Raw genomic sequence first — 14,032 nt, 5'->3', positions numbered from 1 at the left:
ACCTTCATCACAACAGACAACATTTAATACAAAAATGATTTTGAGAAATCCTAAACAATTACCTGACCTAACTATTATTCTGACCTAAAACTTTCCAGTTGTGCACATCTGGTTTTAAATGCTTTGAATTTCGGCTTCACAGGTTTCTAACAGTGTGTGTTACAGACATAAAGGATAATTTGACTCGACTTTATAAGCATCACTCTTGCTCTCATCTGCTTAAACACCTGAGGAGGAAACACTCATGTCACTCTGAGCCCGGCCCACTAATGGAGCCTGCTGTGAGTCCATTACCAAATTTTCTCAAATGCAGAACACGATTCCATGGTGCAAAAACTCTACTCTTTCTAAACCAAATAACTCCTGTGTTGTTGTTTTCTCTGTGTGTGACTGAGGGACAATGGAGGGATTTTCTATTCTTTGTTTTGAATGTATAAATTTACATGTAGAACAGAAAAGGAACTTGTAAGTTTTAAAAAATAATGTGTTCTATATTTAGTTATACTATGAGAACAGATGAGTTATGCAACACTCCATTGCTGTCAGGTAAAATCAGCCATATTGGGTCGTAAGCAGGATCTGTCACTTTATCGGCTGAATATCAAATGTCTTTGGACTCCATCAAGCCGGTCTGCTGCTCGATCACCTGGCTGACTCAGTCACAGGTAAATCTGACTGATAAGACAGGTGTTTAAACAGGGATTTTCTAATTGTGATGGCTTCTTCTTCTCACCCAAATAGACTTATATACCATACCATACCAACTTTATTTATAAAGCACTTTAAAACAACCACAGTTGATACAAAGTGCTGTACAGTTTAAGAACACAACATAATAAAAATAATTTAAAAACAGTTTAAAAACAAAAAACATACAATTTAAAACTAGATCCCACTGGTGTTGAAAGCCAAGTAAAATAGATGGGTTTTAAGACGAGCTTTAAAAATGGACAAAGAAGGGGCCTCTCTGACCTGCAAAGGTAAGTCATTCCATAATTTGGGGCCCATAACAGAGAAAGCTCTGTCCCCTCTGAGCTTCCTTTTTGTTCTCGGTTCCTCCAAGAGCAGCTGATTTGCTGACCTGAGAGACCGATGGGGTACGTAGGGATGAAAGGTAAGCTCAGAGAGGTAAGCTGGGGTAAGACTATGCAATGATTTAAAAACAAACATAAGAATTTTAAAATGAATCCTAAAGTATACAGGCAGCCAGTGAAGTGAGGCCAGGACAGGGGTCACATGCTCTCTCTTTCGAGTACCTGTCAAAAGTCGTGCAGCAGCATTTTGTACTAGCTGCAGACGTGAGAGCAGCGACTGACTGACACCCAGATAAAATGCATTACAGTAGTCCAATCGAGTATGTCCAATATGAGTAAATAAGTTCAATTTATCATCATTCCAAATCTTCATTGCACTTTGCTCCATTTCCACCCTTCTAAAATGGCTTTGCATCTACCTGGGAGAACTTTCTGGAGACTTGAGGGCGTGGCATCCAAATACACATCGGAGAAGGAGCTTTTTAAAAGTTGTACAATGTGTTCACCTTTGACTGAACTCCTGCATGTAAAATACATATCTTATGAAATAAAAAAATATGTTTAAGATCTTATCTTTCTACTAGAGTTGTTGTATATGATGCCTTTCCTTCTTGACAGTTGTGATGGAAGATGAGGGAGCTAAATACAGCACAGTCCTGGTAGAAAACCAGTAAGATGCTGCCAAAGACAGGACAGGGAATGAGGTTTTACCTTTAAGCGGGACAGAAAGCATAAACACAAAACTGGTGCTATAGTGTGAAGGTTTAAAGACATGTTCATATATTAGAATGGCCTAATCAAAGTCCATGATTAAAACAAATGGTAAATCTGTGGCAACATTTGAAATTTGATGCTCAAAGACTTCAACCAATCTGACTGAGTTGGTTATCAAGTGCTCTCTGCTCCAGGTCTTAAAAGCTGTGAGGCGCTCCCTAAGGCTTCTAAGTGTAACTGCAGCCAAACATGCACATCCGGGCTTCACATTTCCCTTTGATGTTAGTAAAAAAACTAATAATAATAGTACAAAAATAAAATTTGTAAGTGTTTCTTCCACCTTACATGCACACACTACTATATGTCTGTCTGCCAAATAGATTTCTAACAAAATACACTGAAACAATTCAGGATGTGGACAAGTTCAGCAGATATGAATCACTTTCCACTGAATTGTAGCGTATTGGCTCTTCTTGGTGCTGATACTTCTGAGCAGCCTTGGACCAGACAATTCCAGGATGTTGTAATGCTTGGATAGGCTGGAGCACTTTGCAGAGTTAAAGACAAAGTGGTCAAAGTGAGAAAGAAATGAGGCTTAAAGAGAAACATGGCACAACAGACTTATTAATGTTGGTAATTTTTTGCTTTCAAACAAAACTTAGGGAAAGATCTGCTGGGTTGCGATTGGAATTAATCCTTGAGAGTATCCTGCAGATCACACTGCAAACATTTAAACAACAGGTGAATAAATGGAATTTTGATTTTTATTCTTAATAAGGAGATTTAAATGTAGCTGTTTTAGAATAAGTTCTATTATAACTCTTCAGGATTAAGGTGTATCTTGTTATCTTTGTAAACTCAATCTCTTGTCAAGCAGACCTAATCTTCAACTCCACCTTGAGATAAAAACCCATCTACCTATAGCCATTCAAGTAAAGGTTTTTTTAAGGAGAGATGCACAATTCTTATTGATAATTGGTAATCATCCCTTCTAGTTGCAGCACTTTGGTGTTTTTCTTCCCCAGAGATGAGATACTGCCTGTCAGAGACCTTTATCCCTCTCCATGTCTGAGCAGACAGCCTGAGTAACTCTGGCTCTGATATCCCTGAATCGGTGTACCATGAAAGTCTGCCCCACAGTTTCTGCTAACACACACCCTAGTGACATGTCTGAAGGCTCTTCATCACTCTGAAAAGCTCTACCCAAGCACTGTGTCTGACAGAGAGGACGTGTTGGACAACTCAACAAAAACCGTCCTGCTTCATAGATCGGAATTGGTCCACTGCTCTGAGCCGGAGAGGACATGGAGAACAGGAAGCAGTAAAACATCACATGTGTCATATCTATGTGAAACAACCATGTATCAAAAAGACATTGTCATGATACTAACATTTCAAAGTCTATATCGATACCCAAGAAAACATTAAAAATACTTAATACCATGGGAATACAACATGCCAAATAATTAAAGAACTAGAAAGATATTTATAAACATTAAAAACTCCTCTTTTCTTATTTAAACATGGAGCATGCTTTCTCAACAGAATCAGAGATTCTATTAATTAAAAATTATATTAATAACCCAACACAAACTGGCAATATTTTAGGTTGTTTGAGATATTATTATGAAGGTAATCAATTTCATATAATTATCCATCCATCCATTTTCCATCACGCCTATCCCAATTGGGGTCGATAGGGGTGCTGGTGCCTATCTCTAGCTGTCCACGGGCAAGAGGCAGGATACATCGCAGGGCAACACAGAGACAAACAAACATTCTCACACACACACACTTAGACCTAAGGAGAATTTAGAGAAGCCAATTAACCCAACGGTCATGTTTTTGGACTCTGGGAGGAAGCCAGAGTACCTGGAGAGAACTCACAGGGAGAACATGCAAACTCTATGCAGAAAGACCCAGGGCCAGGAATCAAACCCAGAACTGCCCACTGTGCCCTCCTTCATATATTATTATTTTAATTTGCAAATACTCCAGAAATCTATAATTAATTGACAATAGCAAACGACATGCAGACAGCACTTGTTTTTGGTATCAATGCTATGATAAAATTAGTCTTGCATCCAGATACAGTGTTTGAATATCGACACTTTTCACAGTATTGATACTTTTGACAACTCAATATAAAAATGTTATAAGCAATATTTTTTTTCAATAAGAGGGTTCAATAGCTTTAGTGGAAATAAAGACTTTTGTTTAAGAAGAGTATTTTATTTTTCAAAATAAAAGATGAAAGATTATTTTTTATGGAATATCTCCTATAGCTTTTTTTTTTTTTTTGGGAGATATGCCTGTTATTTTCTAGCTTACCTGCAAAAAAAAAAAAAAAAAAACGTGTTCAACTTTAAAGATAAACGTTTAATCGGAAAGAAAAATATATATATTATAATCTTCCTGGACTTTTTTGAACAAGCTGATGAGGGGGAATTCTTACAGAAGCGTAGAGCTGTTTTTATTTTAATTACTAAAAAAAAAGTCAAACTTTCCAATGAAAAACGTCGTTCTTGTGTTTTGATCCTTAAAAACCTTCTGTTTTTTTTTTGTTTTTTTTTTATCTCTGCTTCCTGAGTTATACTGGTTGATCTAATCTTAAAGGGGAAGTCCGGATAATTAATTGAACTGTATGCTGCTTATTCATCTATTCAATGTTTATTACTGGTTAAATGCTGTCGGATTCAAAAGCCATGAATACATTCAGCATAAAACTGGAGCACATTGTGGCTAAAGTTATATATTAATGTAGTTGAGAGTCCTCCTTGAAGCGGCCCAGGCTTCCCCTTTAAGTCCAGACCCTCCGCCATGTCCGCAATGTCGGCGTAGACAACAGCTTCCTCTGCTTCTGCATCCTGCGTCTCCCCTTCCTCTCCGGCTGCCTGCCGCGTCAGCTCCCTGTTTTTTCCTCCCTCTCTCCTCCCTGCCATGCTCCGGGTCACCTCGCTGTTGCTGCCTGCCCTGCTGTTCGTCCTGCTGCCGGGCTCGGGCCGTGGATATTTCACGGAGGAGCGCTGGAGCCCCGAGTCTCCTCTCCTGGCTCCCCGGGTCGTCATAGCGCTGGTCTGCAGGAACTCGGCCCACTCTCTGCCGCTGTTCCTGGGAGCCATCGAGAGGCTCAACTACCCCAAGGAGCGCTTAGCGCTGTGGTGAGTTTCACGAATGCCATTAAAAACCAGGATGGTTACTAGTTTAATTTATGAACAGCAGATTCGCTGCGATCCGGAAAGTTTGATTTATTTGTGGAGAATGTTGTCATTACTCAATGTTTGCTTGTTAGGACTCGCTCATGCATGCGGGGATAATTTAGATAAACACGTGCGCTCAATCTGCATGAATCAAAGGATAACAATAAAGATGCAAAGTAAACATATAACAAAAGGTTAGTTTGCCCGGAGAGCTAGAGGGGTAGCCAGAAATATTTTATAAGGGTAACCAATGTATACTGAGGGGTGGCCGAAAATTGATAGGCACCAGAACCTCAGGGTCAATCTACAACAGGAAAGTTAATGAGCACAACATCCATATTTTCTAAATAAATATACTTTTTAAAAAGATACTTTAAATAAACTATACTTTTCTACAACCTTTGCTTACAAATAGACACATAAATATTTAAACATCTCTGCTTTCTAGATAAAAGTATAGTGGATACAATTATCAATGATCATTAGGGCTGGGTATTTTCGCCAAAGTCCTGAATCGATTCGATTTTGACTCATACAGTTCTAAATCGATTAATTTCAATTCAATCTGTTTTTACAATAATGAAATTGGTTCAACTGTGTTTCAAAATACTCATGTATTAATTTTTTTCCTGTCATATTAAACACAAAGTGCAAACTTGTAGATTGGACAGTTTAAACTTGAGATGTGAACAAAACAGTATCAAAAGTGCAACTTGTTTGTGGAAGAAGTGAAAAAGTGAAGCCTCACACGAGCAAGCAGAAGTGACACAGCGGTGACACAGCAGACCTGCATGAGCTGCATTATCGTCAATTCTTCGTTGTCTGTAACAACTACAGGGTGTTTGTTAATGTCTTCAGTCAACCTATTGGGTATATTTGCAGCTGTCTGGCTTGAAGTCATCTTGAGAACATCTTTCCTGCTCATTTGAATGTGAACGTCAAAATTGATATTTACAGGTACTAAAATCTACATAAATTGAATATTTAATACATTTTATTTGAATAGCTATTTATCAATAATTTTACTGAAGACTCCTAGATCACTTGCAGAGAAAAAAAAAGGTTCTCTTTACCTCATAAAACACAAAATCTAGTTCCGAAAAGAACATGAATTCGTATTTATCATCTTTAATGTAAGTATATTTATGTGCATAATTAACCACAGTTTTTTTGTTGTTAAGTAATTGTTAATATATGAAAATGTAAATGTTTTAAATATTCCACTTGGGAGTATTACTGCTGGCACTATCTGTATTATAGGGAAAAAAATGGTTAGGGGTGGCCAATGATTGGCTAAGGGTGGCCATGCCCCCCCGGCCCCCCATCTAGCTCTGCCCCTGCGGAGAGCAGGGCACATAAAACGGGCTCCGCCTGCAGAGACCGTGAAAAGTTCCATTCAGTCACGGATCTTCTTTTTCCCCTTCCCTCCTAGCTCCTCATCCCCATTCCTCCCCCTTTCCCCTTCCACATACCCGTCCTTCTCTCTGCACTAAACCAGAACTTTAAAGGAAATGTATAAAAACAGCTCCTGAGTTTCTGATTCTTGCAGAAATGTGACCATGAAGTTTGGCTGTTAGACAAGTATTGGCAGGAAGGGGAAAAAAAAAAACACTGCAGGCTGTTCTGTCATCCTGCACAGATTATTCTCAGATCAGCTCCCTCGCTTCCCCTTTTTCTGTTTTCCTTTTTTATTTCTCTGCTATAAAGTGCGTCTCTGGTGTTCGGATCCTTTCATTAGAATTCAGAGTTTCTATTTCATGGTCCAGTTGGATTTACAAGGAAAACCTCGGTTTCAAAACTGACAGGAGGTTGTTTTGTGGCTTCAAATTTGACTTCTAATAGATTGTAACCATTTTAATGGAAAACACAAAGATTAAATTTGTTATTCAATTGTTTATGAATCTCTTTAAAAACAAAAACAAAAAAAGCAAGTCTTGATGTTGAGCTCTTCCTTCACAATTTGTGCCTGGGGGTTTATCCCGCCTCATGTGGAGAGCAGCTTTTTGTTCTGATTCATGACAGACGTACACATTTTGTTCGTGCCACTGTCACAAACTTCAACATACTCTCTGGGTTAGACAAGTGAAGTTGAAATAAAAAAGGATTCTATTTTTTCTAACCGATAAAAATATTAAATATGTGAGAGGAATGAAATTTTACCCCCTTTACTCTGAAACCCTTAAATAAGAATGCAGTGAATCCAGTTGGCATTAAAGGTGACCTTATTAGTTACTCAGCCCCTAATGTGTAACGTAATCATAAACACAGCTCTTATGTGCAATTAGAAAACATTTATTTGTCTCATATTATACTAGTAAACATGTGGTAAAGTGTGCTTCAGTCAAAAGAGACAAAAATTCAACCAGAATAGGCAGTAACCCTAAAAAACAACCAGAGCTACAACTAAACGGTTTCAATCAAAGCTTTATAATTCAAGTGTTATAATGGCCTAGTCAAAGTACAGAACATTTTGAGTTTTTTGTAGACACAAACAAAAACATAGCAGTTACTTGTTGAGGCTAAAGTCAAAGGACATCCCACCCTTACTTTTCTTATATTTTAAAGAAATAAAATTTAAACTGTATCTACTTTACACAGCTGTTTGGTAATTATTTATTCTCCAGATACACAGTATTTATAGTTTAAAAACAATTTAAAACCGAGGTCTTCAACAGGGGGCCGAGACCCCTAGGGGGTACACAGAGGTTCTGCATGGGGGTCGCAACAGTTTTGGTTGATTTAACTTTTTTTAATAATCCCCCTGCAGTTTTTTCCACTAATTGAAATGTCTTTAAATACACATGAACATGAATTCAAAACACTGTAGTAAACAGATAAATGGAGGCAGAAGATGTCTTTCAGTCATCAATGCACACATTCAGTGACAAACAGAAGCTCTTTCAAGCTGGACACCAATTCATTCACAACACCTGTCCCATCAACCAGGAATCAGAATCAGAAATACTTTAATAATCCCAGGGAGAAATTACTTCAGTTACATTACTCCATCTGTAATTTCATACAATATCAAGGATTAAAGTATATATATACATATATATGAGTTTCTTGCCTGTGTCGAAAAAGTTCAGGCTCAGGATTAGGGCTGGGTATTGTTAAAAAAATTTCGGTTCCGGTACCAATACCGATACCTTCACTTCGATACCGGTTCCTGAACGATACTTTTTTCGATACCAGTTTTATAATATCAATTCGAAAAAAAAGAAAATTACACAACATAAAAAAGTACAAATCTTGAGTTTTATTTTAAGCTCTGTTTTTCCATTTACATTTTTCCTCTTACATAAAAAAAATAAATAATTCAGTGTCTAATATTCACTGTTACATTGTGAGGACCTTTTTACTTAGCAGTTTTCCTTTAGAAAAATTACCATGTCTGACAAACAAGCCCGTTGAATGGGATCCTACTGACAGCGCACCGCTGGTATGGGGGGGGTCTGAGCGGCTCCGACAGAAATATTGAAGGCAGGATGAACTGACTGCACTGATTACGTTTTCAGGTGGGTTTTCCCACTTAAAAACATAATAAAACTACTTTATTCCCACTGATCACAGCAAATATAGCTGCAAGGCAAATAAAGGATAGAGTAGCTCCGCCCAACGCGCGTCTGACCCACTTTGCGACCGCGCAGCCAGAGCAGCAAAGCTTCTTCAGCAGCGCGTCAGAAGCTGGTACAAGCAGCAAAAATGAAGCAGCAGACGAGATTTTGCTGCTCTTGCTGCGTCCAGTTTGAAAGCAGCATGATTCACTCCGCTCTGGCTTTGCTCTGCCCACGGGCTGCTGAGAGGAGGATGGTCGCGCTGGCTGCGGTCCGCTCTTCTTGCAGTCAAACACAGAGCGACTTTCTGCTCTTAAATTATTTCCGTGCACGATGTATTGCATTGTGCACTATTAGCATCAGTCTTAATAAAGTGAAGCCGCACTTTTGACCTGGGAGGCATTTTAAAGGGGTTCCGCGACGCTGCAACCAGTTCACAAAAGATACACATGAACCCTGGCTGTAGGCGTGACCACCTGTGTATTTTTCCTGGATGACGCAATCACCTTAAGTGTTCCAGCCAATCACCGAAACTTGGTACCGAAAGACGAGGCATGTTTCGATACTCTGTAGAACCGAAGCATTTCGGTCGGTACCATAAAAGTACCGAAGTTCGGTACCCAGCCCTACTCAGGATTTATTTTTATTTTTGCTTTAATCCCTGCAATATATATAATTAGGGGGTCCCCGCTCCATCTCACCATAAGTTTTGGGGTCCTTGCCCTGGAAAACGTGGAAGACCCCTGCTGTACAGCACAGTATTTTATTTGTTTATTTTCTTAACTCTGTCACTCATTCGGTTATTTTTATACAGTTTTCTAAGGTCCATATTGTGTGACCACTTATGCTGGTCCACAATTTCCCCATATTGGGATAATAAAGGGATTTTCTATTCTATTAATCTAATTTTTACATTAAAGTTTATGGTTTTAAAGTGACAGCGTGTAAAATCTGTCCAGCGGGGTGAAATCTTTTTTTAAGGACTTTACAGTATATAGCCCCTTCCTGTGGAAGAGCTCTGGTAGAAATGTTGCAATATGTTTAAACTACCTGCAGACATCAGCTTGACACGTTGGGAAGCAAAAGTTCCAACACTGGTGAAAAGTGCCTGCTGGTGTGTTTGGGCTTTGCTGTGACACGCACAGTGAAGGATGCCAACTCATAAATCGCTTTCCATCCTCCGTCTCTCGTGTCTCCGTTAGGCAGAGATCTACAATCCAGAACTATTATTCCTCACAATCACTCCTTTGTTCTTTAGTTTTTAGTCTAGTTTGTTTCTATTTTTAAATCGGTTCCTCTGGACATCGAGAACCTCTCAGCAGCCGGCTGCTCCTGTTAGCTTTCTGAGAGCTGGACAGATGCAGCGAAGTGGTGGAGGAGGAAAGAGATGGATTGTGCAGCTGGTCACACGTAGGCGTGGAGATGACACCACTGTGTTAACTCTCCACAGACGCATGGTGAAACGAGCGGCGGCTGCACGCTGACTGTCATTCACTGCGTGACAGGCTTGGGAGGAAATCCATTTCTGTCATATTAACACATTCTTTCACTGGCCCGCTCTGTCTGCCGCTGCTCGTCCCCGACACACTGGGATTAGTTATCATGACATAGACAGCAGATGAATGCTGCCTCTCTTTTTCAGCCTGTTTTTTTTTCTTCTGATTTTAGCCATACTTTAATGTATTACATCATGTATATGCATTATGAGGAAACTGGAGCGAATTTATGAATAAAAAAATGTTGCGTTTGATCCTTTTGGATCAGTTAAGTATTTTTGACTAAAATAGATATAAATAAATTTTCTGCATATAGACCTCAGATAAAAAACATACCTTTGTCATAAACACAACATGCTATAATTTTGATGCTGATTCAGAGTATTCCTAAATCGCTGTGAGATGCATACCTCACAAACATCAGGTTAACCCAGTTTTCTCAGACAATCAAAGTCAAACCATTTAAAGGAAAAGTCGGGTCACATTCAGAATTCAAACTTCTGAAAGTACTTTAATAAAAAATTATTACCGTACATACTTTTCAATAAATGATAAGTGTTTTTAATTAAGAGTAATTTTCATTTGAATGTGCTTTACCTTAGACATTTTTATTTATTTATTTTATTTAACCTTTATTTTACCAGGATGTCCCTTGAGATAAAATCTCTTTTTTGAGGGAGACCTGGCCAACAGGCAGCAGTACAATAAGACATATAAAAACACATAAAAGAACACTACTGTCAAAGAACACTACTGCCACCTACTGGTTTGTGACGTCACAGTGCGGTATCGGCTGTTGATCAAGTCCCAGTGCTTTATCTGGTGTTTGTCACAATGTGCTATTACCCATGATGGTGAAGACCAATGCACTGGGAAGTGGGTATTTTCTCTGGCTAGAAGTTCGATGGCAAATGCTCCCTCTTCAAAATGGCAATCCAACGACGAACCCGTGGTGGATCATGAATCGGAAAGGTGAAATAACTACATTTTTCACTTTTACGCGATGTTTTACAACATCCAACTGCCATGCACCTGGGCAGTGTCAGTTTAACTATAGCTATGGTGAATTTCAATGGTGGAGTCCTCTGGATATTTTAAATAATTGTTGATGATTGCAGATGTGTCCAGTCGTTCCCATTGATTTTGGGGGGAGAATGGCACTAGGCTTACTGCACCGTGACGTCACTGCCGGAAGATGTCAGGATTGAGGTGTTACTATCTTTGGGCAAAAATATGGGCAAGACTCGGTGATCGGACAAAAATTATTGTTTTTAATTTTTTTGTGATAAATGCTAAATCCATTAAATCACCACAAACATATTACTTTTTGGTATAAATAATGACCCAGTGATTATTCCTTGCTGACCGGACTTTACCTTTAAAGTAGCTCAAGCATCATTAGTTGCTGCCATCTTTTTTTAATATAAATATCTGCATGCTCTCTGCTTAATTCTTTTAAACATAACATTTTAGTCCTTTTAGTTGTTTAGGAATTTCTAATTAGAAACTGATTACTTTTGATTTGGTATAAATTAAACAGAGGTCACAATATAATAACCAGCAGCCTGTCACATCATTTAAACAAAATGCTGCTACATTAACTGTATAAGTTATTCAAGTTATGTTTTCTATAAACTAGTGTCATTCCTTTCTCTTCTGCCCCAAAAAAAGAAAAATATGGGGACATTCTAGGGGTGCACTGATCGATAGGCTGGTCGACTTCCTTAACTTTTGGAGATCTGTGATTAGCCGATGCGCAGATTTAAAACCAAACTTTTCCACTGACCTAATCTACCTCTGCAAAGGTCCAAAAATCACCCTGTCAATGCTCAAAACTTTGATTTATATATGAGAGCAGCTATTTTGGAAGGTTTATTGTTTCACATGTACCGATTAATGTCTTTCAGTAAGAGATATCTAAAATGTCTTTTGATCTTTAATAGCTGAAAGTGTCATTTATATATAAAAAAAATCTGTATTGGTCAGAGTCGGAATTGGCATCGATGATCGGCCAGAAACCTGAAACCCCTAGTTATTATAAGAAAAACAAATCTATTCAACAAGTTTTTTTTTTATTTCCCTTTGGGATTAATACATTAGTTTTGATTGAATTAAAGGATTTTCAAATTACCAATTTTTTAGAAACTCATCATGTTTTATTAAGATCACTATATAGGTAAGGACATCCTTTGCCAAAAAGCAAATGGCTGATGTTATTTTCCAGTACTTGGAACTCTGTCTGCACCACTTTAATTACAGCCATTTTATTTTCCCTTGTTCTCTGATTCACTTAAACGGCATCATATTATGGTCTGATTCCCAAAACAGCCGCTCTCTTTTACATGTTTTAATGCCTTCATTCTAAGAAATTCATACTGAAGTGACAGACTGCATTCAGCTGCTCAGTACGAGTAAGAGACGAGTACGAAAAAAAGCTTTAGTCTATTAGTTTGAATGGATTTGGTGTAATGTTGCTCCAGTTTATGGGCTTAAAGTGAGGGGAAAGACCTTGATTTTTGAAGAAGTCAGATGTTTTTTTTGTTCCAACTTTAAGTAACAATAACATTTCCTTTTAGAAAAGTGAGAACATTAACCTGGTCTTCTCTTTTTTTGCATTTTATTTATTTTTTTATGTTAAAGGTCAGGTTTAGGTTTATGGCTGTAAAAATTAATTGAAAATAGATGAAAATCCGAGAAAAGTTCTTGTAGAAATAGATTCACACTGTGTGTCTGTGTGTAAAACAGTTTTCTATAAAGGTCAGTTTTTTTTTTTTTTCAATTTCCAAATAACACCAGGGGAGCTGAAGAAAGTATTCCACAGAACAGCATCTGTGTTTACATAGCTGCTGTTGCTTCACATGCAGAAGATGTAAAGGGTGAATGGAAACTGTGAAAATTCACTACTCTGCTGCAACACTTTGTCACTTCTTAGGGCTTTTTTTTCCACTTTTATTTCTTTTCCAAGGAAGTCTTGTGAATAAAAGAGATGGAAAATTTTCAACAACTCTCCTCTGGTCTGAACCACGACTAACCAGCTGTTTGAGCTGAACTCTGTAAACTCCTGTGAGTGACTGCAATTATCCCAGATGCCATTTGGCTTTTTTCTTATTCCCTAGAGGTGACAGTTATTCCCAAACACAATCTGTCTTTTTTATCTCTCTGGTGTCCTTTGCAGCATCATCATCGTGAAGTTTAGTGCCTTCATTCCCCCCTGAGGGCTTTCTATGATAACCAGCCTCATTTTCCAAACAATGGATTTAAGAAATATTACTTTGGTTTATATAACTACATTGTTGGAGCGTCTGATATATTGATTACATCCTGAGCCCATCTTTCATCATTGCTGGTTTTGCTTATTTCAGCTTCTGTTGATGTATTCCCACAGGGTGGCGACAGATCACAACATAGACAACACCACAGCTATCCTTAGAGACTGGCTCATCCAGGTGCAGAATTACTATCATTATGTGGAGTGGCGACCTGAAGATGAACCCAGGTAAAAAGTTAGGATTTAATTCTGGGTTTTGCCGACGTGCAATGACAGCGTAACTCCCATCTGTAACTGTCTTTTTATATCCCAGTGACTTCGAGGACGAAGTGGGGCCAAAACACTGGAATAATCTCCGATATGAACATGTGATGAAACTCCGCCAGGCAGCGCTGGACACTGCCCGCGAGATCTGGGCCGACTACCTACTGGTATGCTGTTGACGAGTCTGGACAGTTACATTTCAAACAGATTTCTTTAATTCTTCGTCCAGACCTGTTAACTGCAGAGCAATGAGAAAACTGATATATTTATTTATCTGACCGTTGGTAGTAGTCGGTATTTTGAACAACATGTTTAAAGGAAGGGAGACATTTATTTTTAGTATAAATAAGTAAAAAGTCTGTTTTTAAGGAACGTTTTGTATCAGCAGAAAGAAAATGCTGTTATCCAGAATGGCACAAAAAATCTAATCCAAATCCAAATCATTATTGGAAGTTTAATGTTTAAAGAAATCACAATGACAGGAAACTGCTTGGAAGCA

General features: G+C 38.3%; 1 protein-coding gene across 1 annotated transcript in view; it reads left to right on the top strand.

Annotated features, from left to right (window-relative positions):
* The first annotated feature begins 4,562 nt into the window (after positions 1-4,562).
* LOC119798037 (procollagen galactosyltransferase 1-like) overlaps positions 4,563-14,032 on the top strand; it is a 40,050-nt gene continuing 30,580 nt past the window's right edge. Inside the window, exons 1-3 of the mRNA XM_038307373.1 lie at positions 4,563-4,909; positions 13,387-13,497; positions 13,583-13,700. Coding sequence (XP_038163301.1) covers positions 4,689-4,909; positions 13,387-13,497; positions 13,583-13,700 — 450 coding nt within the window. The 5' untranslated portion in view covers positions 4,563-4,688. The remainder of the gene's footprint in view (positions 4,910-13,386; positions 13,498-13,582; positions 13,701-14,032) is intronic.

Source organism: Cyprinodon tularosa, unplaced genomic scaffold (assembly GCF_016077235.1).
Source record: "Cyprinodon tularosa strain WSP-4 unplaced genomic scaffold, ASM1607723v1 ctg608, whole genome shotgun sequence".
Classification (NCBI taxonomy): Eukaryota; Metazoa; Chordata; class Actinopteri; order Cyprinodontiformes; family Cyprinodontidae; genus Cyprinodon; species Cyprinodon tularosa.
The sequence above is the reverse complement of the archived record's forward strand: the minus strand, read 5'-3'. Positions and strand labels throughout refer to the sequence as shown.